Consider the following 27,860-nt stretch of genomic DNA (forward strand, 5'->3'; position numbering starts at 1 on the left):
GCCGGTGTTGGTGCATCATGTTATGTAATTATTAATGTGTTGGTGCATCATGTTATGTAATTATTAACGTTTGTTTTGCATTCTGAGTGAAATACAATTTCTATTACTTTTAGTTTATTGCCGGTTTTGGTAACACTTTACAATAAGGGTCTCTTTATTAACGTTATTTAGTGCATTATTAGGCAAGTAAAAACAACTGCTTTAATATATTACGTAATGCATTTATAAGCAGACCCCGCAGGTTCATTTAACCTGACAATGGTTTGGTCGGTTGTGTCCACATCACTGAAATGATACAATAATGTTCTTTGAGTTGAAATCTGTTTATTTGCTTTTTGATTGTTTAACTTGTTATAAATTTATTTTTAGGGCTGAAATCTTGCAGTAATTCTTATTTTATTATAATTGGGACAGCAGTAGCTCAGGAGGTAGAGCGGGATGTCCAGTAATTGGAAGGTTGCAGGGTCGATCCTGGCTCCCACCAGAGAATGCTGCTGTTGTGTTCTTGGGCAAGACACTTAACCTGCGTTGCCTGCCAGGGCAGCTGTGGCTACATCGTAGCTCATCATCACCAGCGTGTGTGTGTGTGAATGGGTGAATGACTGTTTAGTGAAGCGCCTTGGGGGGCTGTAGAACCCTAAGAAGGTGCTTTATAAATACAGGCCATTTACTTTTTTAATATAATTTGGAAATGGCTGCGTTATTGCAAATAAACAAAATGAGAAATGAAAAACAAACCATTTGATGTTTGCAATTTAATTTGGAAAAAGTACAAAATAGCTGCTTTTTTGTTAGATTTTATATTTTTGCTTCATCTTGAATCATTTTTTATGTCAGCCCTGCAACACACACCTAATTTCCCTTCTGGGATGTAAACAGCACCAGTTTCATCATCTCAGCTGTTCACGGCCTTTTCCTCTTCATCCCGATGCACATCAGACAGATCTGATCGTGCTGGTGTGATGAGGAGAAGGGATTCTCCCATAAAGAGAATTCCCTGGCTCCACTCAAGAGGAATCTCATCCTAAATCAAAGCTGTGAAGCATCATGTGGCAAACTAAGGGTTAACAGGCTGTTTCTATGCCCTGAGTCCACTCCCCCACTGGAATGGACTGTCCCATGGATTCACATGACGTGTGTGTGTGGGACAGAGTGTGTGCGTTTGCGCGTGGCCCCCTTCACCCACCCCCTAGCCGTATATATTCAGCCATGTGGAGCCAGACGTGGAGTTTTGCTGGATAGACTTTTTATTGACTACCAAGTGTCTGACTCCCAAGTTTAACTTTATTTCTGAGAAGAGAAGCAGCAGGAATAGAAACTGCCTTCAGGTCTCTGTGGACTGCTCACTGGTGGGAACTTTAGGAACCTTGCAGAGAATCTGACCCTGCAGAAGAGAAAATGAGTGACTTTCTGGATGACGGGTCTTTTATGTTTACCTCGGAATCTGTGGGAGAGGGACATCCAGGTGAGTCTCACCTGCACAAGTGCTAAAAACTGACTTAATTTTTTATCAAAGTTTCCACTTTTATCTTTAACAATAAAAAAAAAGACAGTTGAATTTTTATAAAGAAATCTGATCCAAGATCGACTAAAACGTCAAAAGAACTCCACAGAATTTGACATTTTACTTTTGGAGCACGTTTGGGATTTCATTCACCGCTCTGCACTTTCACTTACAGGCAGCAGGAGTGTGTGAGGCAGGCAGACTGGTGTTCGGTTGCACACCGAGGAAAGAAAAAAAAAGAGGGACATGCTGGAGTTGAACCTGTTTAATGGAACTGCTTGTTCAACGTGCATTCAAACGATGAAAGTTAAACTTTACTCCTGGATGCCCCCCCCCCCCCCCCCCTGCTTGCAGATGTCTCCTGGTTGCAGCTGTCAATGTGTCGTAATCCTTTCACAAATATGTAAGCTTACAAAGTCCCCTGTGCAGAATCGATAATCAGTGAATACAGTTCCATAGTGAAGCGAGATAATGAGAGAACTTGACTTTTAACCCTCAGCAGTATCTTACTCAGCACTTTTTCCAAGGAATTTATCCGTGAATGTGTGTAACATCAAATTTCCTTAAGTCAGGATTTCATTTTGAAACATTTGTACATTTTGGGGTATTTGGCCTTGGTAGTTGGAGCAGAACAAGCATTTAGGTCTGATAACACCAAAAGGTCTGGACTGTTCCCACAGATAGCGCCCCTTCTAAGGTAGAAGACTAAATGATAGCGGCGGTATATTAGGATGTGTTCTGAAACCGTTCATCCAGCCAGATGTTGAGGTTGTTTCTGATGCAACCTGTTTAGTGCATTGCTTCAGAGTCAGACAGATGACAATAAGGGGATGAATGGGGTGACTTATGGTGCTTTGTACTGCTGCTGCTGCTGCACTCAGGCCCAGCAGATTCAAGCTGCACAGACAACTGTGTAAAACAGAGAAATGTCAGAATCTGTCGAACCAAACTCAAACCAGGTCAGTGAAATGTACCAAATTTTCTTTGTGCTCTACAGATAAGATTTGTGATCAGATCAGTGATGCGGTGCTGGATGCACACCTGAAGCAGGATCCTGATGCCAAAGTGGCATGTGGTGAGTAAACCAAAGATACAGATGAAGTCACTTCTCAAATTAGATTTATTTTTAATATTTTTATGTCTCTGGTAGAAACGGTGTGTAAGACTGGCATGGTGTTGCTCTGTGGTGAGATCACATCTCGATCTAACGTGGACTATCAGAAGGTTGTGAGGGACACCATCAAGCACATCGGCTATGACAACTCCGAAAAGGGTGAGAACACAACTCATAAAGCAGCAAAAACCAGACTCAAGCGGGTTTTCTGTGTCTTTAACTCTGAGCTGCTTGGTGTCCCTCTGTAGGTTTTGATTATAAGACGTGTAACGTGCTGGTGGCCCTGGAGCAGCAGAGTCCAGACATTGCTCAGGGCGTCCATGTGGACCGGCGGGAGGAGGACATAGGAGCGGGAGACCAGGTGGGGCAAGAAAATATTTCATTTGGCAAATGTTGGCAGTGCTTTAAATTTGCAAGTAAGAATTTTGCTGTGAAATAATCACAAAATAGCCTAATGTCTCAGTCATGTTGAAAGGAAGGTTTTCCTTCTCAGCCAGCTGAGGGGTTGCCAGTTTTGTTCAATGAAAAAGGCTGGCGACTTTGTTTACAATCTGTTCCTCCCTCCTCCTCCATACTTCCTGGTTCCAGAGCTAGTCATGTTTGAGCCCATGTGGTTGCCAAGTTTGCGCAGTGAAACACTGCTGCACCGGCATTTGTTATATGACACCAGCAAAAAGCAGCATGGGCAACCCAGAAGTTATTTCTTGTAAGCTTAAGAAGCCATGGTATCCTTTTAGTTGAACTAAAATTGGGTAAAGGGGCGACGGTGGCACAGGAGTTAAGTGCTCGCCCCGTAATCGGAAGGTTGCAGGTTCGAGCCCCGCTCAGTCTGTCGCTGTCGTTGTGTCCTTGGGCAAGACACTTAACCCACATTGCCTGCTGGTGGTGGTCGGAGGGACTGGTGGCGCCAGTGCTCGGCAGCCTCGCCTCTGTCAGTGCGCCCCAGGGCAGCTGTGGCTACATTGTAGCTCATCCCCACCAGTGTGTGAATGTGTGTGGGAATGGGTGAATGACTGATTGTATTGTAAAGCGCCTTGGGGGGTTTCAAGAATTCTAGAAGGCGCTATATAAAATACAGGCCATTTACCATTTAAAGAAGGCTAGATGCTAACATTGAGCTAACATTGAGCTAACAATGCTAATGGGAATTCGAATAAAAATGAAAGACTAAAAATATCTCAAGCAACTTTTTAAAACGACCAACAAGTCAATATTACAGTGAAATGTATTTATCAACTTACTGTGTAGGACTCGTCCTCCCTCACCATCTAGAATCTTCTGGCGCTGAGCCGTAACTGGCAACAGTTGCTCAGAGCGGACTCTTTGATTTGAAACTGCAGTACCCAGATTTGACCACAGGATGACATCCTTACTTCTTGCTCCTTTAATATCAAAAACTTCACTTTCACTCATAACATCCACCTCACTCACCTCCTCTTTCATTTCTGACACTAAAATTTGTCATTTTGCTGAAGGTAGCATCTCTTTGGACTCTTCTTTCTCTTCAGGGTTTGATGTTTGGCTACGCTACAGATGAAACAGAAGAGTGCATGCCTCTCACCATCGTTTTAGCTCACAAACTCAACTCAAAGATGGCTGAACTCAGACGCAGCGGCATCATCCCGTGGCTGCGTCCCGACTCTAAAACCCAGGTAAGGATGTTATTGAAACACATGCTCAAAGTTTCTTTCCAGCTCTAATGTACAACCAAATGTATTAATTGGCTTTAACATTTATGTCTTGATTAACGAACATGAATGCAATCTATTAAAGGAGGTGATCTTCCCTGGGGGGGCGCAGTGGAGTGGCTAACAATTTTCTGGGGGTGGCTATGCCCACTGGCTCTAACTAATACCAGTACGCTGTGCAAACAGCTGATTCTGTGTTATTTCTGCAGGTGACGGTACATTATGACCAGAAGGATGGAGCAGTGATTCCCAAAAGAGTTCATACCATCGTTATATCTGTCCAGCATGATGATGGCGTCACCCTGGAGGAGCAGCAGAGGATCCTAAAGGAGAAGGTACATGATCCACCTAGCTCCATGGCTCGAGTGATAAACTCACACATTTGATTTGAACACTGCGTGGTCTTCAGGTGATCAAAGCGGTGGTTCCTGCTAAATATCTGGACGATAAAACCATCTACCACCTCCAGCCAAGTGGTCGCTTTGTCATTGGAGGACCTCAGGTTGGTTTAATTCATTAAACTGTTCAAATGTATCATTTTTTCTCTTATTCACCAATATTTTATGCCCCATCAGGGTGATGCTGGAGTTACAGGCAGAAAGATCATTGTAGACACTTATGGAGGTTGGGGAGCTCACGGCGGCGGCGCTTTCTCTGGCAAAGACTTCTCAAAAGTTGATCGCTCTGCTGCTTACGCCGCTCGCTGGGTGGCCAAGTCTTTGGTCAAAGCCAAATTGTGCAGGAGAGTTCTGGTTCAGGTGAGCATGAAAGTTCATGATGATTACTGTCTGAGTTGACTGCAGTGGTGCTGATGGAAATATTTCTATCTACACATCTGAATGTGCACAGGTGTCCTACGCGATCGGGGTGGCTCAGCCTCTGTCCATTTCCTTGTTCACATATGGTTCCTCTAAGAAAACCGAGTCGGAACTTCTAAAGATTGTCAACAAGAACTTCGATCTGCGTCCAGGAGCCATTGTCAGGTAGACACGTAAACCTTTTATTGGTTAAAAGCAGAAAAAGACTTAATTCTGTCATTAGAATTAAAATAAGATCTACACATTTTTAAATATTACAATTTGATGGGTTGGTAAACTGTGCTGAGTGCTGATTTTTCACTAATACTTTAATCACTTATCTGACTATCAGGAGGAATAAAAATATTTATCAAGTTTTAAAGGTTTTATCTTCTGTATTTAACAAATATTGGTCAGAACTTTATTTTAAACAGAATTTTAGTTTTAGTTATGCTACTATTGCATACGTGTTCTTCTGAGCTTGGGCCATGTGGACTGGAAGTGGTATTTGAACTTTGGACCCACGTGGGCTGACAGCCTTGAGTTTTTTTTTTGTTTTTTTTTGCCATAAATATTTAACAAGAATACAACTACAATTAAAAAAATCTAATATATACAGTACAGGCCACAAGTTTGGACACGCCTGTGTCATTCAATGTGTTTTCTTCATTTTCATGAACATTTACATTGGGAGATTCTCACTGAAGGCATCAAAACTATGAATGAACACGTGGAGTTATGTACTTAACCCTCCCACTGTCCTAATGGGTGTGACCCCATGAGGAAAGTTGACCATTGAGCAGGATTGATGGTTTATCCCTTGAGGTCCACATGGCAGGGGTGAGGTGCTGCTCACTCCGCAAATGTCCGCAAAGTCAGACGCTTAGTAGTCAATAAAATGTAGGTAGATTTATCTCCACTACACGTTTTTACCTGTATAAAACAATAAGTTATACACAAGTAATATTTATATGTTTGATACAATTCAGATCACCTTCAAAGCTCAGTCACATACCCAGGGCCGTTTCAAGACATTTTGGGGGCCAAGGCAAAATGCCCCCCCCCCCCCCCCCCCCCCCCCCCCAAAAAAAAACTGGGCTCCCCAGAAGCCTCTGTGTAATCCATACCCTCTCCAGGAGTGTTAGTTATACAGTGTTTATAAAAGCCCCTCAGACATTACTGACATGTTCTAATATTATCAGATGAAAAACTAAATTATCAGACATGCTGTCTCATCTGCTGCTTTTCTAAACTTGCAAAAAGTAACAAAACAATTTGAAAGCCACTATTTGTGGATTCTCTGAAAGTTTCCATGGAGTGTGGGACAACTTATTTTTTCATTGATCCAATCGTCTAATCTCACAGCTGAAACAAGCATCCTTAATAATCCGTGCACAGGAAGCTTACCGATGCTGCAGTAAAACAAAAGGTATAATAATTTATTATTAATAAAACCTTGTTGCAGCATTAAAGCAGAAAAATGACATTTTACAATAAATATGCTAAATATTTACATATGAATTTTTTAGAGCCATTTTATTGGCAAAATCTGATATTAATTTAGTTCTTACAAAAAATGGGTCCCAACGTAGTTTGTGTGGCGTTGCCATAATGTGACATCATAGGCACAGATCCCCTGTCCTCTTTTTTGGAAATGGAAATATGGTCACCCTATATTAAACAAACCGTCGACCCGAGCTTTTGCGCTGCACAGAGACGCGTCGCTGTCTATGACTTTGAATGTCAGTTGAGAGTCAGTCTCATGTAGACTGACCAATGAAGAGAGGGCCTCAAGTTAAGACCCTCTCCTCATTGGTCAGTCCACACGAGGTGTGTCAAAGGTTACTCTGGGCGGGTTACGTGATGTCAGGCATTCAAATATTGAGTATATTTACTGCATATTACAGTAAAATATTCTGTATGTGACCATATTATGGTGATCCTCGGGTCGTGATGATGGGGCCCTTTAATATTGTTGCCCAGGGTACAACAAAGTGTTAATCTGGCCCTGCTTTTCAGATAGACATTCTGGAACATTTGCGGACAATTCAATCCGGTTTTTAACCAGAACTGTGTTTTCAGACACACCACTTTTGTACCGGAACTTGTCCTTTCGGCTGCGTTCACACAGCAGGGAAAAGTTCCAGATGTCTGACGGCGGCGGTGGGTGGGGGTGGGGGGGGTGGGGGGGGGGGGGGGTAGAATCGGACTTATGTTAAGAAGAAGAAGAAGAAGAAGAAGTAGAAAATATCATTTCTATAGCGCATCTCAAGATAAAAATCACGAGGCGCTTAAGCATAATTCTGCGCACACGAAGACGCATAAAAGATGAAAAATGATGAAGCTCAATGGTTAAAGGAATCACTGAAGCGGTGTGAAGCGCTCCGTCGCGCGTCTAGGCGGTACCGTAGGAGGCGAGCTGCCGTGATTCGCCGCATGCTACAGCAGCGGGCTATCTAGGTGCGCACAGCATCCCCCGGTCCCCTCCTCCTCCCCCTCCCCCTTGTCCAGAACTCTACCTCACCAGTCTGAAGCAGCCACCCTGTCCGTAACAAGTCTGGACCTGTTACTGGGGGCTTCGTCCGGTTAAATTCCGGAACGCGTTATCCGGATGTTTGTATTCAGACACAAAGGTCTTACGGACAGATTCCGGAACATTTCCGTTTTTCATGGCCTGTCTGAAGGGGTCTTAGCGCACCTCTGTTGTTGCTTGGCTTCCTGGGGCTGGAGGCTAGGAGGGAGATCTGGCCGTCTGGTTGGGGTCTGGGGTGGTGGGTTGCCGTGCTCAGCGTTGGGCGGGGGAGCCTGCTCATCAGCACCCCAGCAGAAAGGGTCAAACTCTGGTTACTGGTGATGGTTGTACCCAATGTGCAGCAGTACCGGGACCAGAGTGATTAGGGTGTGTATGGGGAGCATGAGTGGGTGTCCGGCGTGCATTTTTGTAAGTCTTGGGTTGTATGTGCATGTGTGAGCATGAGGGAGGGAGTGTGTGACTGTGTTTGTGTATGACTGTATATGTCAGGTGGGGCCTTTGACTCCTCCCCTCTCCTGGAACTTCTCTTGATGATATAGATCTTCGTCCCTCCCTCCCCCTGCCACACCTGGTGTGAGGGGTTGTGCCGTGGTCTGCCTGAGTGTTCGTGGCAACCGCTTCTGGGGGTTTAAGATTTTGGCATCTGCCTGATAGATCCCAGTGGCTGCCTGGTGGGGTCTGGGTCCCTGGGCTCTGCTGGGTCCCTGGCGGGGGTGGTCGCCCCTGGGTCCCGGGTCGCTGGGTCCCGGGCTCGGCCGGCTAGGGGGTGGGAGGCTGCGGGCGGGCCTGTGGGCTTGCCGCTGATGTCTCCCGGGACTCTGCCGGCTGCTGGTTGTGGCCCCCCGGGGCGATCCTCTGTGCCTCTCGAGGGGGGGCGGGGGGCCTTCCTGGTTGCAGTCTCCTTGGGGTTCCTGTGTTGTGGGGCAGCGCCTGGATCTCTGGGACTTGGAGCTCCCCCCGTCTCCTGCGCATCTTTGGGGGGCGGATCTGTGGTCCCTCACACTCTCTGTTGGACGCTCCTATAGAGAAACCTTACATAAACAAGCGCGTGTACACACACAGGTGCTCACATGGTGCTCTCAAAAGTATGGGTCTGGGCACGTTAAACACAGGCCTTAAGACTATGGTGGGCACTTAATGCACTAGGATTTATTATCGTGATTCTTCAGTTAAGCAATGTTAATTATATATTCATCAGGTTGACGCAGTGATAGCTTGATCTTGTTGTATTGTTGTTGTGTCCCATTTTTTTTTTGTTCTTTTGCTTCTTTTTGTCTTTTTCTGCAGGTCTAGAAGCAGACTCTTGTTCATCATTGTTTATTTTTGTGGACCCCCCACCCCCCTCCTCTCTCACCACCTTTTCTTTTCCTTTCTCTTTCACCTCTGTCTCCGTGTCTGGTCGGAATTACAAAGCATTCAAAAACAATAACAATAAAGTTTTAAGTATCAGGCGTGACATTAAAAGCAGGCGCTTTGATGCTCCACCTGAGAGTAAATCTGTAAGGCTTGTCACCAGCATTCAGACATCAATTCTGTTTGCTTCACAGCCAGACAGGACACGGTAAAAAAAAAAAAAGAGTTATGAATCAGTTACGGATCAGCACCAAGAGAGTCTAGATGACAAGCAAAAACGAGTCATAAACAGTAAGTTGATGAGCAGATTAATAAATTGTCCTATCTGATGTTAACACTCTTGGGTGTTTTATGGTAGAGGGCACTACCCTTATTGTTGTAGTTTGTCTCCAGCATAAGAAAGCGGTGTTTGCTGTCTTGCTGTTAGCTTGCTGTTATAGTTCTGAACAACTCATTAAAGTGCACCACAATTAACTTATTATTCACTTCACACAAATGTTTCACTGTAATTATCAGGTTGTTGGAAATTTTAATCAATTAATTTTGAATGCAGTTTATTTATAAAGCGCCAAAACACAACAAGGCACTTTGCAAAGTCAACATTGCAAAACAGTTCAGTTCATTAAGCCAATCAGTAAAACGTTTCCTGTATAAGGAACCCAACAGATTGCATCAAGTCACTGACTGCTGTCAAAGTCTTTACAGCGATCCTCATACTAAGCAAGCATGCAGCGACAGAGGAGAGGAAAACTCCCTTTTAACAGGGAGAAACCTCAGAGGATCCTGGCTCAGTGTAAACAGCCATCCACCACGACTCACTGGGGATCGAGAAGACAGAGCAGACACACGCACACACCAACACCCACAGACAAAAATCAAATATATTAAATTGGGATATCTTAGGAGCCGACTATTTGCTTCTAATTCATCGTTAGGACTGTTAGGAAAATGTCTAGATTTCGGTCATGAAGATCGGCCCATGAAAATCTGCAGTACATATAGGTCATCAGCTGACTATGTCTCCTACACATTGGCATTGGTATTGGCAGTTGAAAAACCAATATCGGTCTACATCTAAACTGAACCTTTAAGTGTAGACCTGAAGACAAGCGCTTAAACTGTAATTTAGATGCTGGTCTTCTCTAATTTTACCACTAGGGGGCATTAAAGTGAGCAAAAATCCAATCATCTTGACAAAGAAAAACAAAAGAAAAAAATTAAATTGACTCAACTTGTATGTGTCCAACAAGACACTGAGCACAGTTCAAATGTTTGTCATACATTTTCATCATCCTTTCAAGTCTTGAAGTGTTTGACATGAATTTTCTGTAATATGTGCAATTATCTTGATTTTTATATACTTTCTTCTTATTACTTTTCTTTCTGGTATATTTATGTATTTACAGTCCATTTGACCTGTTTCTTCTGTGTTCCCTGCAGGGATCTTCAGCTGAAGAGGCCAATTTACCAACAGACAGCTGCTTATGGTCACTTTGGACGACCAGAGTTTTCCTGGGAGGTGCCCAAAGACCTTGTTTTCTAAAAAAGACTCCATCTGCCAGCATGAACCAGCTAAGATGAGCTAATTTCATGTTTAACTAATTCAGACCTAAATGCAGATTCCAGATTTGTTTTTAAAGAGTTTAAAACTGTATTTTAAATCCTGTGAGACATATTTTTGGGAAGTTATTCACATCATCCCTTAAAATATCTCATTACTTAAAACATTTTAAATACAGCAATGCTTTCATTGCATCGGGTCTTAATGGGTTAATATAGAGTGGTAAAGTGGAATAAAATGCAAAAATTAGTGCAGTTTTTTAAGTTATGAAGAGATCATTTGGTTGGTTGAAGCAAGAGGGCATGCATTGTGGGGTTCTCAAATGAGAAAGGATGATTATTTAATTTTGTTGTTCTTCAGAACAAAAAATATTCAGTTATTGGTGCTTCAAAATGCAGAAACATATATTTTACGCCACTAGAGTTGGGGCATTTTACCTCAAAGCTTTTATTTTATCATTTATGTGGCCAGCATGATGCCAGAAAACCTAAAAATCTTTATTTTTACATGCAAGGGCAACTTTTTTAAATCACATTATTGACACAACTGTTCACCAAAGACTTTATGTGTTTTTGTTTGGTTTGAGTCTTATCCTGTAATGTGTGCTGCAGAAAGCTGTCACCATTATATGAGCAAATGTAAAACGGACACATTTTCTGCATCCCTATTCTTTTTTCCCTCACTCACCCGTAAATCATTAACACTTGATGCATTCTTCATGTCATCAGGTCTTTAAAGGAAAAATAATCCCCAAAAATCTATTTGGTGTATTTTTTTTTTTACTTATTTTTGTAAATGTCTCTCATTTAATTTCTTTTTTGTTGTGTAGAATTCAATTCACAAACATTCTTTTTGTTTTTTTTGCCTAATTGTTTGGAGCAAAGCAAGTAGAGGACCACAACTGTCGTAAAGATGCAGGATTTCCACCCTATTTTAAGCCTGACCTGATCTGCTAAACTGCAGATGTAATTTTTTTTATTTCATACAAACTGTGCCCCTATGTTTAATTCAAGTAAACGTTTGGAGGGTGTTATCTGTGATTTCTGCTGTTCTAATGGATTTGATTATGTTTTAATCAAAATGTTTAATTGAATCAGTTTAAAGCCCTCCAGCAAGGGCGCTGGGTCTTCATCTGCAGCCGGCATCATGTGTGTTAAAAGGGGTTTTCCTCTATTTAATATGTTTTTTGTCTGTGTTGTCCTCTGAGGATTTTTTTGTCAGAGAAACTGGACAATGTAAATACATTTAACAATAAAAATGACAAAATACGACGATAGAAAATGTTTAAATCTGGCTCAAATTAATCAGTTTGTGGCGTCAATTTTTAAAATTTCTTGTAAACTGGACATGAAATCTGTTTTTCTGCATTTCTATCAGACGGATCTACAATTCTTTGATTATTTTATTTTACCTTTTGGGCAACTTTTCTCTTGGTAACACCCAAAACTGAGTCAAAACAGACTTCAAAGGTGGTTTATTTTAAAATTAGACAGACTTTACTACAAAACTTTTTCCCAGCAGCAGGGCCGTGCAGAGACCTTTGACAGGGCGGGTGCTCACATTAAAAAAAAAAGGGGCACTTATAGAGCAATCCAACAAGTTAGAAAATTCAGATAATGAGACCCTTGGGTTCAAACAACATAATAAAATATATCAATTAGTGTCATTAGCGCTGACGTCGTTAGGTCCGTTTTAGGGGGGCTTCAGCCCCCCTAAAATAATCACAAGCCCCCCTATCTTTCAGTTTTTTAGGGCTGGGACCTTAACGCGTTATTTTGATTAATTAGAAAAAAAAACGACACGCTAAAAAAATTTCACGCATTTAATCGCAGCTTGCATTTCGAGCACGACGGAACCTTTGTCATTGCACGACTTCCTCGTAGACAGAATATCACTGACGCACACAACAATGCACAGTGCTAATAGCTACTAAAACGGAATAGTTGCCTTGCTTGGACTGATGCAGGATTTAGGAAACACGTCCGCCTCTTTTCTTAACTTGAAAAAAAAAAAACTTCCAGGCAACAACGGAGTCCGTGTCGTGGACATTTTTCAGAGATCGTCTCTTCTTCGGCTGCCCGATGGCACTGGAAACTTTACAAAAGTTGCGGTAAGCTATATTTTTAACATTTACGTAACATCTGTGCAGCGCTGAAAGCACCAGACAGAATAATTCTGTGCCTTAACAGTAGTTCATGAAAGTAGTTAAACAAACGAGAGGCACCTGGCTGCCGCTGGGAGAACGCTCCGTGTTCTCACTACTCTAAACAATCACAAACAACGTGAAAGTTAAAGTTGAACTCAGAAGTTTAAGTTAAAACAGAAACACTCTAAAACTTTTCTGATGATTTTCTAAACAATTGTGTCGGGGAGTTATACGTTTCTGAGACGAGTCTCTGTCTAAACATCATCGCATGCATTACTATCATTAAGCAGCGAGGTGTGTTGAAGCTGTCATCAGCTAAGGGGCGGATGCTTAAGTGCATCAGGGGCAGCGAGAAAGTTGTGGTCAGGCTGGAGATCACACCAGATTCGCGGCTGCAGGTGTGAATCTGTGGGTCTGCAGTGACCCCGTATTAACGTGACAGCAGAACTTCCCATGTAAGGAAGGTCCGCTCACCTGTTCGTCAGATCATTATTTCCTCGCCATGATCTTTTATCTTCCCATCATCCTCCAGTCATTCAACTGGAACCAGTTAGTGTTACTGATCATTCTCAGAATATGTCATACCTGCTCTGGTGTTAAAAGTTAGCACATTTAAGTCCTAGTCAGGGGTGTCAAACATGTGGCCCGCGAGATGGTTGTGTAAACTTTATTTTCCTACTTTACAATGTAGAGTGAAAATAAATGTATCTTTGTGAGCAAGTTTTCTCTGTAATGAGTATAAATAAAACAAAGCTGCGCCCAAGGCTCACACAAGAACTTGAATCATATCCTGAAGTTGGCCGCCACTCAGGATGTGACTTCTGATATTGATGTTCTGGTGAAAGCTAAAAGATGTAAAGTAAAATGAGTCAAATATACTTTAAGTGCTGCATGAAACTGATCTAGCCATGTGATCTGTAAGCTCTTTGAAATGCTAAGGAATGTTTTTTATTTTTATTTACTTTTCAAATTTTCAAGTACACTTCAGGTGTTGTACTTGTACTATTTTGGATACACTGTCCTCAGGCTCCAACTTTGTTTTATACTGATTGTATTAAAACAAAGAAAACAATCTGAAGTTGTTTTTAATTTACCGGTCCAGCCAACTTGGGACTAGATTTCCCTCAATGTGGCCCCTGAGCTAAAATGAGTTTGACACCCCTGTCCTAGATCATATTTGTCCCTGTTCTACTGTCATTTTGAAGGATTATTATTTATGTGTTTTTACTACATTATGAGTAGAAATGCTAATAAAAACTCCCAATTATACAAACAAGTAAAACTGGAAAAATTAGAAACTGGTGCAAAGTCAAATTTATTTCAGTAATTCAACTAGACAGAGAGACTATTTAAAGGCTCAGGAACCCTTTGCAGGCGTTTTCTATTTGTAATTATAAATCTTAGTTGATTTGGGTCTTGTTTCATATCACACAGTGACATTTGATTAATTAAAATGCATTTTTTTATTAAAAGCTTTAGTTTTACAGTAATAACTATGTCTAATGTTTAATTCTCTGTCTCATAATTTTAATTAAGTTTTGCTTTGAGAGCACATTTTCCTGAACAATTAAAATGCAATTAATTTAGATTAATTAATTACAAAGCCTCTAATTAATTAGATTAAAAAAATTAATTAAGTCCCAGGCCTAATTTTTATATATACTGTTATTTTGTCTTGTAATTGTTAATTACATACTCCTTTATTCCATATCATATCAGTGTTATTCATATATTAAAACTGTCAACTGCACACTCATTTGGCAGAATAAAAGTTTGACAATTATTCATTTGTTCTTTGTCATATTTCAGTAACATTTATAATCAAGCAAGTTGTAATTAAACAAATTAAACAAATGACTGCAACATTTCCCCCTGTTAAGTGCAGTAGACTGAAATGAATAGCTTTATTTGGAAATATAACATATCTAATTTTTAATGGACTTATATAAAATCTTTCTTCAACATAGACCCCACTAATGAACTGATTAATAAATTTTTATAAAAAGAAGAGAGAAAATGCACAAAGGTAGGAAAGGAAAAGAAAGTGGTAAAAAAAATAGGTTTTGTTAAATGTTCTTCATGTAATGAATTAATTGACAAAGTTTTTGCAGGGTGTGAAAAAAATGTTCAAGGTCAACCTCCTGGGGCTAAGCCCCCCCTATATCTCAATCCTAGTGACGTCCATGGTCATTAGTGTTAATGTTAGTTCATAAATAATAGTTTTAGTTTTTAAAGCTGACATATCTAGAGATGTTACAACTATATTCTTGCCCCTGATCTGAGTCCAAGTTGTTGGATTTTTGATTATCTTCCAATACTGAGTCCTGTTCTGATACCAGGTGGTGATGCAATGCAGTATAAAAGAAGAAAGAAGTCGTCCTTCTGTCTGTATTTGTCATTTAGTTGTTTTAGCCTGAAAAGGTCACTCATTCAGGAAGTACATTTAACAGAAATCAAGATACTTTATTGCTATTGCACAGGTGTACAACCAAAGATATTTTGTGCTTACTAAACACAGCTTTAGTAAGTAAAATAAAAGTAAAATAAATGCAACCACAGAGACTTATCCAGTGTGATCTACAGCTATGTTGGCTGAGATCTTTTTCCTGTCAGTAGAAAATTCTTGATCCCATTCCATGATCTCACTGAACTTAACACTAAACATGAGAGCTCTGCTACCAACCTAACAACAACACCCTTTACACAAAGGCACCATCATCACATACGTGGCAGGAGTCTCAGAGAAACTTAGAAGAATCTTCTCCAAACACATCATCCCGTTAAACTTTAAACCCAACAACACCCTCAGACAGAACCTGGTCCATCCACAAGACACAACACCCAAACAGAAGCTCAGTGGGGTCGTTTATGCAGTCCAGTGTAGGAGCACTGTCCAGATGTTTACATTAGAGAAACTAAACAACAGTTACACAAGAACATAACACAACACAGGAGAGCCACCTCTTCAGGACAAAACTCTGCAGTCCACCTTCACCTGAAGGACAAGGGACACACCTTTGAAGATGACAAAGTCCACATTCTGGACAGAGAAGATAGATGATTTGAGAGAGAAGTAAAAGAAGCTATCTATGTCAAAACGTGAAAACCCCACTTTAAATAGGGGCGGGGCTTAGATTTCACCTTTCCAGTACTAATAATGCAGCTTTGGATCTCATTCAGTTTCAGTCTAGGTCACACCTTCCTGCATCTAATCAACACGATGACTCACCATCAATAGAGGCTAACCACTCATCAGGAGATGGAGAGGCGGGGTACTCAGAGTACTTTCTGCTCTTTAAATAACAACAGACAGCTACAGCTTATGAGCTTGACTCTCCCATATTCCAGTTAGAACTTACTAAGCTCCTCAGAGGAGAAGTGAAATGTTTTAAAGAAACCAAAGAAGTCCAGTTGCCTTCATTTGAACTCTTTGGAGTAATAGTCAATAATAAAAAATACATAATAAAGTCTTAAAACGTTTATAATTATGCTCACATTACCTTTTACCATCTCTTCGTGGGAGGCGGAAAATTTATCACAGTAAACTTTAAACCCTACAACACCCTCAGACTTAACAATAATTACACAAGAACATAACACGCCACAGGAGAGCCGCCTCTTATGAGCATAAATATAACTGGTATTTTTTTGTGTTTTATGACTTTAAATTGTAATAAAAAGTGTAAAATGTCTGTAACTCTGCTCCTTTTTTCAGAACAACCTCAGCTTTCAGTGTCTGGTTTGTATTTAGTGTTTATGTTCATTAAAGTCTGTAAAACTGGAGCTTAAAGGGACTTTATGGAGTTTTGAATTTTTGTGCTCGCGATTGCCCCCTCAGGCCAAAAGCGTAACGGCAGCTTCAATAGTAGGCTCGCGCACGAGGCGCGCATGCTGTACGTCAGGGGTGGGCAATTATTTTTTCCACGGGGCCACATGAGAAACATAAAATATTGTGGAGGGCCAGGCCAAAAGGCTGAAGTCAATTATGCATAATATTAATAGTATTTCTTAATAAAAAGCAGTAAATACCATTGTTTTTTTCAAGCTGGTAAGAGTAGACTATATGTTATAAATGAGCAACAAGGAAAAGGTGAGGTTGGCTTACAAAAATGTGATTTATTCAAATTTCCCAAGGCAATGGTAAACAAAGTGCACATTTGGTTTTTGTTAAACATTTGTGACTTATATTAGTTAACAGTTTCAGTCACATTCACTGCAAAACACATTTTGAGTTTCATATATTGTTGGAAAGAGGTTCTTAGCATTCTACAGACACACAGTATTGTCTGTAAAATAAAATCACTGAACTGTGATCTTGAGAAAGAGGTTTAAAAAAAAGTGTCCCAGTTCACTGCTAGTTGCCTACATTTGTGGTCCAAACACCTTATTTTGCGTTTTTAAGTGATTTTTTTTCTTATTCAGTGAGAGAAATCTAGTCTCTGCTGGGCTTTAACAAGTGCATCAAAGTCAGGTTGAATGTCTGAGGTGGAGATGCGAAGCACAGCTGACAAATGATCATCAGTGAGAGAGGATCTTTACCTGGATTTTGTAAACTTCATCATTGAAAATGTTTGTTCACAAATGTAGGTAGAGCCGAAGAAAACCAACATCTTCTGAGCATGTCTCCTCGGGTTTGGAAAGTTCTCCTCCTTAAGAGAAGAGTAGAAATCCAGCAGAGATCCTGACTTCAGTACTGCATCAGACTGCAGGTCAATGAGTTCCAGCTGCACATCACTGGGTGCATTATCCACACTGCAGGTAAAGGGAGAGGAAATCATGTGCATTTCATCCTCCATTGTTCTGAGTTCTTCAAAACGCCTTGAAGACTCACCATGTAATGCTCTTAACATGGATGAGTACCTGCTGAGGTGATCGGCTGATGGTGTGACTTCGTTCAGGGTTTGCATGTGAGTGAGAGTGTTGCTCTCCAGTTGACTTGAAAGAAACTGCAGCTTTCTCATGAAGGCCTTCATGAGGCTGTGCATTTCATGAACAAAAAGGCCCTTGCCTTGCAGTTTGGTGTTCGGTTCATTCATCAGTGCAGTCACATCAACAGCAAATGCAAAATCTGCCATCCAATCCTCATCTGAGAGCTCTGGAATGTTGCCTTTCCTCTCGCAAAACTCTCGAATCTCTGCTTTCAAGTCCCAAACCCTCTTCAGCACTTTCCCCAGGCTGAGCCATCTGACAGCTGTGTGGAGTCCTCCAAAAGAGCCACAAACTGTCTGTGATTCATTGCCCGTGCCCTGATGAAGTTTATTATTTTAGTAACAACATCAGCAACATGGTTGATTTTTAGCACTGACTTGCACAACACATGTTGGTGTATGATTCAATGCAAAAACACCTATTTTTGATCTGCATCGATTTCTGTCACTTTATCTTGCATGCGTTTCAAAAGTCCGACATTTTTCCCTGTAAGATTTGGACAACCGTCTGTTGTGACACCTGACAGTCTCTCCCATTTCAATCCCAGAGTGTCCATGCACGCATTTACCTCTGTAAAAAGATCACTCCCTGTCGTTGTCCCTTTCATCGACCGCATTGCTGCCAGCTTCTCTGTGAGCTTGAAGTCCGTTATCCCCGGACAAATACGAGCAGCTGGGCTGTGTCGCGGACATCACAGCTCTCGTCTAAGGCCAATGTGAAAAAGTCAAAACTTGCCACTTCACGTTGCAGCTGAAGCTCCAGGTTCCCCGCAATGTCCTCGATCCTCCTGGTCACGGTTCGCCTGGACAGCGGGATTTGCTCAAATGCGCCTTTTTTCAGGGCATATTAGTGCGGCAGAGTGCACCATGCACTCTTTGACAAACTCTTCCTCCGAAAACGGCTTGCTGTTTTTAGCTATTTTGTGGGATATCACAAAGCTCGTCCTGGTTGCTGCATCCCTGGATGTGTGAAGCTTAGTAAAAAAGCCTTGCTGCTTTTGCAACTTTGCTAGCAAAGCTTCGGATGTCCGTGCCCTCTCAGCATCAGACAAGTTCTTGTATTTTTCCGAGTGTTTTTTGTCGTAATGCCGACTCAAATTGTAGTCCTTAAACACGGCAATCTCCTCCCCGCAAACCAAACACACGGCTTTACCTCCGACTTCAGTAAAAAAAAAATACTTGGCAGTCCAATTTTTGTTGAAAATCCTGCATTCGGCATCTTTTTTTTTTTTTTTGCATGAGCAAAATCACCATGTCAACCGTGGGCACTTGTTGCTATACGTATTGCGTCATTGTGCACGTAAAAAACAACTTCAAAATAAAAGCAATGCAGCCTTAGTCTATGCATGAGGTAAAATGAGAAAACACGTTTATTTTGTAATTTCCAATTAACCTTACGCGGGCCGGTCAAAGTCAACCAAAGGGCCGTATGTGGCCCGCGGGCCGTAAAATGCCCAGGTTTGATGTACGTGCACACTCCTTAATGAAAATAACAGCTGAGACAGTCCCTTGTGTGTGTGTGTGTGTGTGTGTGTGCATGCGTGCGTGCGTGTGTGTGTGTGGGTGGCCCGGAGGACAGAGGACAGGAGAACGCGCAGCTAATTAAATAAATAATTTGATTCTGTACCTTTCTCTTCAGCACAGCCGACAAAGGTTTATGATGGGTCAGTCCTCCTGCATGCTCAGATCATTCCCTTCCCTTGCTTGAAAAATTGTTCCAAAATGAAAGTTGAACCCACATCTTTTTTATCCGTGAATTCAATGCCGTTCGGCAAGTCTCAAATAAAAATTTGGGCATCTTACTGTTAAAAAATATACCATTAATGTAAAAAAGAAACTCTAAATAAACTATGTTCACATCCAGAATCAAACCAAGGTCTTCGGCACAAGAGTCAGACATCTTACTAGGTGAGCTAAAGCGCCAGTGACGTCCTTTGTATCTGTAACATTTATATCCTTGATGACAACTGAAACAACGTTCAAAGAACGGTTCGGAGCGAAAATGGCTATTTTGTTGCTAATTTGCAGGAAATATCTAGAAGAAAGTAGCTAAGGGTCCTCAGAAATGTAGCTAGGTGCGTCACTAGGCGTTAGGAACAGCGACAAAGTCGCTGAGTTGGCACTACCTCGCTCTCTGCTGCTAAAGCTACTGATAGCAAATGCTACGGGCGATGCCTGAGCGTGAACGCGCATGAAGCAGCCTGCTCGACCCGAGCATCTCTCTTTTTCTGTGATTTTACAGAAAAACAGGTAATCACAGTAAAAATGCCAGGGCTCATTGGACCAAGGCATAGCAGGAGAATGTATGAAGAAGAAATTTATTATTTCTTTACATGTTTTGGCTGTCAAACTTCCATAATGCCCCTTTAAATGAAAAAAAAAACTGATTTGAATTTTCTTTACATTTATTACTAAACAGGAACTTCAAAATGACTTGAGCAAACTATGTCAAAAGAACTATTTAATCTCAGAACTGCAAACACTCAGAAAACAGTGTGACCCCTGGCCTCACAATTACCAGTTTAATGACTGCAGCCTGTCTGTGACCACAGGTCTATGCTCTGGTCCAGAGAACGGGATACAGTAAAATAAATACTAGGTATCATAAAATAACACTCATAGGCTACTTCACAACGTAGCTACATTTCTACCAGCATTATGAAGATCAATAAGCCAGATAAAAGGTTAAATGTAAACATTTGTAGTGATCTGTAGCTTGTATATTTATACACTGTGATTAGATCTAAATATTATAATCAGAAGTGGTTGTTTTTATCATCAGGGAGTTTACTTAAACACTCTGTATTGACTGAGAGACAAGAAAAGAGAGAGTTGGGATCGTTTAAGAATCTTTAATTTCTATAATTATAAATTCTTACAATCTACCAGGACTAACTCCGTGATGGATGCATATAGATTTGGATTTTCGTGTTGGTGTGTGTGTGTGTGTGTGTGTGTGTGTGTGGTTCAGAATCTCTAGGCTGACGTAGCGGATCTGGTTGTTATGACTAGGAACCACGAGGCTTCAGAAGCTGATGACATGAGCAGCCATTTTGCCGTAACTACGTACCATGTGGAGCCTCCCGTGTTAGATCAGGAAATGCCAGGTCCTCGGACCTTCAGATGTGCTGGAGCTGGTGAAACAGCGGTTGCAGCACTACAAAGCCCATCTGTGGGTCGACTCCGGTAGCAGCGGCAGGCGTCAGCGAGTTCAGCTCTTATTTTGAAAGAACGTCGTCTTGTTGTTCAAACGACAGAAATCTCCAGCTTGACAGTTCTCAGCTTAAAGTAGGAAAGTGCAGCTGGCCAGCCTGCAACTTTCTTAATGATGGAACTCCTTAGGAACTCAGATTGAACAGAGCTGAGGTTAAAATGGAACTGAGTATAAAATGGCGTTGCCTTGTTTTATATCCCCTAGTTGTTTATAAATCTTAGTAAACCGGATTGGACAACTTCATTAAACAACCCAGATTCTGCCCTACGACAGACGAAAGTTCTGATTGGTTGAGAACAATGTGTCATGCGTTTCCATGTTAATGTAGATCAGTCTGTCTGGTGCAGTCCTGTTTATTCATTAAACACATAACATCTTTATTTCACAGATCATTCACCTGATTATTATTGATCAACATATGCTTTGATTAGCTTATCACAAATAAAGTACTTTGATTAATTAAAAGCGTTCTTCTTCTCTTCTTCTGTCTCTTCTCCTGGAATGTAAACATACTGAAACCAGCATCCGACCTTGGCGATTCCTACACGTTGTTACTGTGTAAAGGGGCAGCTGTTAAGGGCAGACAATTATGATATTCATAACGCTACACATTTCATTTAAAAAAGTCAATTCTGCACTGATAAAATTATATTTTCTGCTAAATAAATATTTATTGTAAATATAAATAATGCTGGAATGAAGCTGAATCATTTAGTAAACAGTTGAGCGTTCAAATAAAAACCAGTGTGACTTTAATCTGTCCCTCCTCATGTCACCATCTACAGAAACAGCCTTCTGGGACACCTGACCAACCAGGTGGGTTTTATTTGTGACGTTTCCATAACTTTATAAAAGCTGCTGATGCTGATGATCAGACTGTCTCCTCCCTTTGGTTCTCTGCTCTCCCGTCGCGGTTCGCTCCGTTTTTTCTGTGACGCTGCAAAGCTGGTTTCCCTCTAATAGCGAATTTTGGAGTTAGCTGAATTACATCATGTAATACCTCGTTAGAAAGCTCGTTTTATGTACTGTTAGGAACCGTTTGAAATTATTTTTATTCTATTAGCAATTCATAAGTTATGAACCGGAGAGTCTAGAGTGAGAAATATCAACATCTGTGATTCTTTGTTGTGGGATTCTTCAACACTTCAGGACAAGTCTCTCTCATGTCTCATTTTCTGACATGCAGCTACCTGACTCTGCTCCACACACACCAGCCATGGACTCAAACGCGCATAAACAAAAGCTCTGATATTAAAATCTATCCAGCTGACGTGAAGCAGGCAGAAAAAAACTTACTGGTAGATGAACGCAGACTCCTGCCCGCAGGCAAAACACCGGTCTGTCGTCTCCATGGCTACAAGGTAGAGCGACAGCAGGGACAACCAATCACACGTCAGTATGATGTGGCAGAGCCAATCAGTGAGCTTGTAGGCGGGTCTAACGGAAAATAGGCTTCAGCTTGAGGCGGCTGCCTCCGCATGGTCCTAGTGCCTGATATGTATCACAGCATAACAGTTTTGAATGGTAAACTCTGACGAACGACTGGAAAAAGGGCACTTTGGGCACTTTGGACAAAAGGGGCAGGTGCTCAAGCCAACCCCCCCCCCCGCACATGCCAGCCCAACAGTAAAAAAATAAGCCTTGAATTCAGACTTTTTAATTTATTGCTAGTCTGAAAACTAAAATATGATTGCATTTTCTTGTTTTGACCAAACAAATCTGAAGAATAGAAAAAAGTTCTCATTCTCAATTTTTTTTCATTACAACTGCTGTAGTCTTTAAGTAAGATTAATATCTTGTGAGATGTTTTCTGCTGAAAAACACTCTGGCACTCAATTTCAGGAAGTAGTTTGCAGAAAAAAGCAGGATTTGGAGACTTACTCATTATTAGGGATGTGTGGTGAAATTATGGCGATACAATACGTATCACGATATGTTGCAATAGATTCAGTCAGACGATATTAGCAATTTCTTTAGACTGAATTTATTGTAGGAAAATTCAATAAATTCAATAAACTGATAATTAACATGTTTAAAATGAGGAATTTGAACATTAACAGAGGAATTTACATTTCAATGGTGGAAACAAAACCCATTACACACTGCTGCCAACTAGCAGTCGGCGTTTAAATCACAAGAAAAGAAAATACAGAAATGTTTGCGTGTAAATTCTTCCAAAAATTCGATACGCGCTTTTGAATATCGATATAATATTGCAGAAAAATATATCATGGTATATTGCCATGTCGATATTTCGATATTTCTTACATTCCATATTCATTAATATTCATGATATGTGGATATCTCAGGAACATTTGCCATCGGCACCACGCATCTCAGCAAATGGAGCAGGTTTGGCAAGCGACAAACAATTGTCAAATACCCGATTGGCTGAGGACAGTCACATGACCCAGCCCACATGATTGCTACATGTTTTTTTGTTTTGTTTTTTCGTGTCCTGTCTGGCTGTGAAGCAAACAGAATTGATGTCTGAATGCTGGTGACAAGCTTTACAGATTTACTCTCAGGTGGAGCATCAAAGCGTCTGCTTTTAATGTCACGCCTGATACATAAAACTTTATTGTTGTTGTTTTTGAATGCTTTGTAATTCTGACCAGACACGGAGTCAGAGGTGAAAGAGAAAGGAAAAGACAAACGGTGGGGATAGGGGGTGGGGGGGGGGGGGGTCCACAAAAATAAACAATAATGAACAAGAGTCTGCTTCTAGACCTGCAGAAAGAGAAAGAATAGAAAAAAATGGGACACACAACAGTACATCAGGAGCAAGCCATCACTGCATCAGCCTGATGATGAAATATAAAATCAACATTGTTTAACTGAACAATCACACGATAATAAATCATTTAGTGTTAGCATTTAGTGGCAACGACAGCCTTAAGACATGTGTTGAACGTGCCCAAGTCCATACTTTTGAGAGCACCATGTGAGCACCTGTGTGTGTACACGCGCTTGTTTATGAAAGGTTTCTCTATAGGAGCGTCCAACAGAGAGCGTGAGGGACCACAGATCTGCCCCCCGAAGATGTGTAGGAGACGGGGGGAGCTCCAAGTCCCAGAGATCCAGGCGCTGCCCCAGAACACAGGAACCCCAAGGAGACTGCGACCAGAAAGGCCCCCCCCGAGAGGCACAGAGGATCGCCCCGGGGGGCCACAACCAGCAGCCGGCAGAGTCCCGGGAGATATCAGCGGCAAGCCCACAGGCCCGCCCGCAGCCTCCCACCCCCTAGCCGGCCGAGCCCGGGACCCAGGGGCGACCACCCCCGCCGGGGACCCAGCAGAGCCCAGGGACCCAGACCCCACCAGACAGCCGGGATTGATCAGGCAGACGCCAAAAATCTTAAACCCCCTGACCCGGGAGCCACGAACACTCAGGCAGACCAAGGCACCACATACATTGCTACATGTACCGGAGTGCATTCACAGGCAATGGGAGCTCAGGATTTAAATCAATAGTGGGCTACACAAACATGTCAAAGCAGCTTCAATATGTGGGACAATCCAATTTAGATAAATATTTGGGACAGTTAGCAACCTTAACATCTCGTCTTTGATTGGCTAATAGCCAATTTTATCATGTTGCAGAGTTGCTAATGCTAACAGTTTGTTTCTTCAAGCTGAGACCCGCTCTGCTCTCTCCTGGATGCTAAACCAACAACAGTCTTCCACATCAAGTGCCAAAATGGGTGACTCCATGAGTGTTACTTTATAGCATGACGTAGCTCTGTGTGCTTTTTCTGACCCAAGCTTTTCTACATGTATTTTCTATCGGCGGCTAATACAGGAAATAAAGGTAAAAGATAGTTTTCACATTTTGCATGCATGTGAAACTCAGATTGACCAAGTGTAAAAAAAAATAAGTAAAAATGATTCTCTGTAAAACTGTTCTTAAAGAATTTTCACCTTATTTCGAGCAGTGCTGATTTTGCAGACAATATTTTATTTTCTTTTAAAGAAACAAAAGCTAAGAAACCTAAGAATGAGATAAAACTTCTAAAAAAAACGTTTTTTACTTTCTTTAAGGATGAACTTTTCAGTGATCTTGAAAAATAAAACTTTTACGATTCAATAATTTGTTAAATTTAAAATAATAAACATTCCTAAATGAAAAATTGAGGTGAAAAATAATCATAGTATTATAGAACAAGCTGTCAAACACAAACATGATCACCTCCTCTCTGGTATCTTCCCTGAGACACTTCTTCCAGAAATGGAAACCGACGATGCCAGAAAAAGCAAAAAAAGCGCCAAATACCAGTCACTGTTTTCTAGGTCCAAACATCTTTTGTTTATTCTGTGACTTCAAATGGTGTTTTTCTTTTTAGGATTCTGGTAGTTTCTCCTAAAATTGAAGTGGTAGCAGCCGGCTGTTTCTCCTTCTCTGATAGTATTGAGCAGAGAACCTCTCACAACAGAGTAGAGTAGAGGCACTGCTCCTCCAGCTGCAGCTCCCTCTTGCACATGAAAGATGGTTCTAAGCTAAAGTCCCCATTTGTGACATCACAAACGGTTTGAAATGGCTCACCCAAAAACCAAACTCTGACAGAAATTTTCGTTAATAGGTTTTTTCACATTTGTAGTGTTCATAGAGGCAGTAAAGACCCACATGACCGCACAAAAGGATGCAGAAGGTGATTTTTACATCATTTGTCTCTTTTAAAGAGCAAGTCACCCCCCTGCCAGAGTCTTACTCCACTCACACTTCCTGTTTGAAAACAATTTGCTTGTGAGGCAGGCACAATCCCTTCACTCTTTTAGGTCTTGTTTAAAGACACACTTTTACCAACTGGCCTTTTCCCATTGAGTCAGTCTTGATTTTTTTGTGATTTTATTCTTTTATTGGCATGCAATTTTTTTCAGTTCACTTTTATTATTACTTATTTTATTTTATGTTTTTATTGTTTGAGGGTTTTTAAATGTTATTTTTTATGTTTATGTTTCTTCACTTAGCAGACGCTTTTATCCAAAGCGACTTACAATTTATAACCTATTTTTATTATGCTTTTGCATCATTTTTTATTGTGAAGAGTATACAGCTTTTTGGGCTACTACAAAGGTAGTGGAAGGTGCCATAGAAAATAAACGATGATGATATAAAAAGGCGGCATTGCCTGAAAGACCGAGGCGGCGGCGCTCTGGCAGTGACACTGACAGCAGGTCCAATCGTTGCATTTGGTCAAAAATGCATTGTTGGCGAAAGTTTCTAAACAAATGGCAGAGAACCACTTTATGCATTTGTAACCGGATTACAGGATACAATAAGATAATTAAAAGAAAAAATAAACAAATGGGCCAATAATTAGGTTCGGGGAGAATTGGAGGTTGTTTAAGAATGACTGGAGTCACGGGTATAGCATGAAACGGTTTATATACTAAATTTTAATAATAATGGGAAATATAACACATAAAGATAACACACAAAAACAGATGAAAACAATCGACAATAGTAAAATGCTCGGTATGAGATTTGATCATATGAGTCACAAGTCAGCCGGCGTCAAGTCAAATCCCCACGCTTGGGGTGAAAGTCAGAGTCCGGTGGTGCGATTTTTTCCTACCGCACCGTTGAGATTGTTCACAGAAGAGAGCAGTCTGCTCTTCAGTTACTTGAGATGTCCTGGTTCGTTCAGTGGTTAAGGCTCGCCATCTCCCTCGTCAGGAAGAAATCCAGTTCTCGTTCCAAGTGAGTGATCATAGGAGTCGGGATCAAACCCAAGGAAAAAAAAAACCCAGCCTGTAAACAACAGGACTGTTAGCGAGTTGGCATCGACCCTTCTCGTCACATCACAGCATAAAGTCTTACAGACTTAAACAAATGCTTCACTCTATTGGCATAGCCAATCATGTTTGGGTTCACAGTTCAACTAACATAACATCAATTTGATTGTCTATTAAAATAATTCTCAGTAGCTCTGAAAATATAATTACATATGACAACAATTGTTCAGCTCAATAGGCTCAGTTAGATTCTATTACTCTACACTATTCAACAAGAAATACATTCATGACAACAAGGATACATTTAGTTGTGTTTCTATACAGCATTGTGACACCTTGTATATCTGTAACACAATAAATAAATAAATAAATAAATAAATAAATAAATAAAATGTTCTATAACAAAATTCAACAAAATATAAATTCTGGTCCTTTGGTCCACCTTTGTAAAATAATTCCTCCCTAATCAGTTAGCTTTTATTTATTTTTATTTATCTATTTTTTTTATTATTAAATGTTTGGTTAAGGGACGCATTGCTAATTCTATGGCGTTAGCTATAACGCCCCTGAGGACCTTGTACATCTAGGCCGTACCACCATTAACTGGCGGTTTGAGCCGTTAACTCCTGGGAATCCCATATGCCCTACCGCCGTTAACTGGCGGTTTGAGCCGTTAACTCCTATATGCCCTACCACCGTTAACTGGTAGTTTGAGATGTTAACTCCTGGGATCTAACGTCTAGCAGCCCACTGCTGTCACCTCGGTTGCTGTAATTAGCTTTTTGAATTTAATAATTTACTGAATTTAATCTCATTCACTCACCAACGCGCTCCAACGGTTCCCTCCTACAGAGGATTGGTTCACTCTGTCGTCTCCACACAAATCTATAAGAATGGAATTAATTTGATAAGCTATTTAAGTTTCCTTTTTTTTTAAGTTGCATCGTTAGCTTTTTCTCTTCTTTTTTCTTTACTCACCGCGTTGGTTCCAAGTTCCTAGCTCTTATTAGAAGGAGTCAAGTCCGCCTCTCCCTCTATCTATGCGGCATCCAAATCAGGGTTCTTCACGGCCTCGACCGTTGTTTTTTTTCTCTCTCTCTCTCTCTCTCTAACCGCTCAGTCTTTGCTTTCTGTATCTGCGTGCTGCACAGCCGTTTGTCTCTCCTCTCGCTCAGCTGCGTCGCACGGTTTTATTTCGCGGAGGCGGGACTTATTTCTCTCAGCCAATGAAATTTCAGATTCCCACCTGGACCAATAGTATACAGCTTTCCTCTTCTGTTTCTGTTA

The 27,860-nt window shown here is 41.1% G+C and overlaps 2 protein-coding genes across 2 annotated transcripts in view; one reads left to right on the top strand and one right to left on the bottom strand.

The window, feature by feature from the left end:
* selenou1a (selenoprotein U 1a) overlaps positions 1–20,714 on the bottom strand; it is a 34,212-nt gene extending 13,498 nt beyond the window's left edge. Inside the window, exon 1 of the mRNA XM_070542397.1 lies at positions 20,695–20,714. The gene's annotated coding sequence lies outside the window, so the exon portion shown is untranslated. The remainder of the gene's footprint in view (positions 1–20,694) is intronic.
* mat1a (methionine adenosyltransferase 1A) lies at positions 1,199–10,862 on the top strand. The gene is made up of 10 exons (XM_015944390.3): positions 1,199–1,465; positions 2,502–2,579; positions 2,655–2,777; positions 2,867–2,979; positions 4,127–4,270; positions 4,516–4,641; positions 4,716–4,808; positions 4,882–5,064; positions 5,156–5,289; positions 10,430–10,862. Exons 1-10 carry the CDS (start codon positions 1,399–1,401, stop codon positions 10,530–10,532), a joined length of 1,164 nt encoding a protein of 387 aa, XP_015799876.3. The 5' UTR covers positions 1,199–1,398; the 3' UTR covers positions 10,533–10,862.
* Positions 20,715–27,860: the final 7,146 nt, after the last annotated feature.

This window comes from Nothobranchius furzeri, chromosome 12, assembly GCF_043380555.1.
Source record: "Nothobranchius furzeri strain GRZ-AD chromosome 12, NfurGRZ-RIMD1, whole genome shotgun sequence".
In the NCBI taxonomy this organism is placed as follows: Eukaryota; Metazoa; Chordata; class Actinopteri; order Cyprinodontiformes; family Nothobranchiidae; genus Nothobranchius; species Nothobranchius furzeri.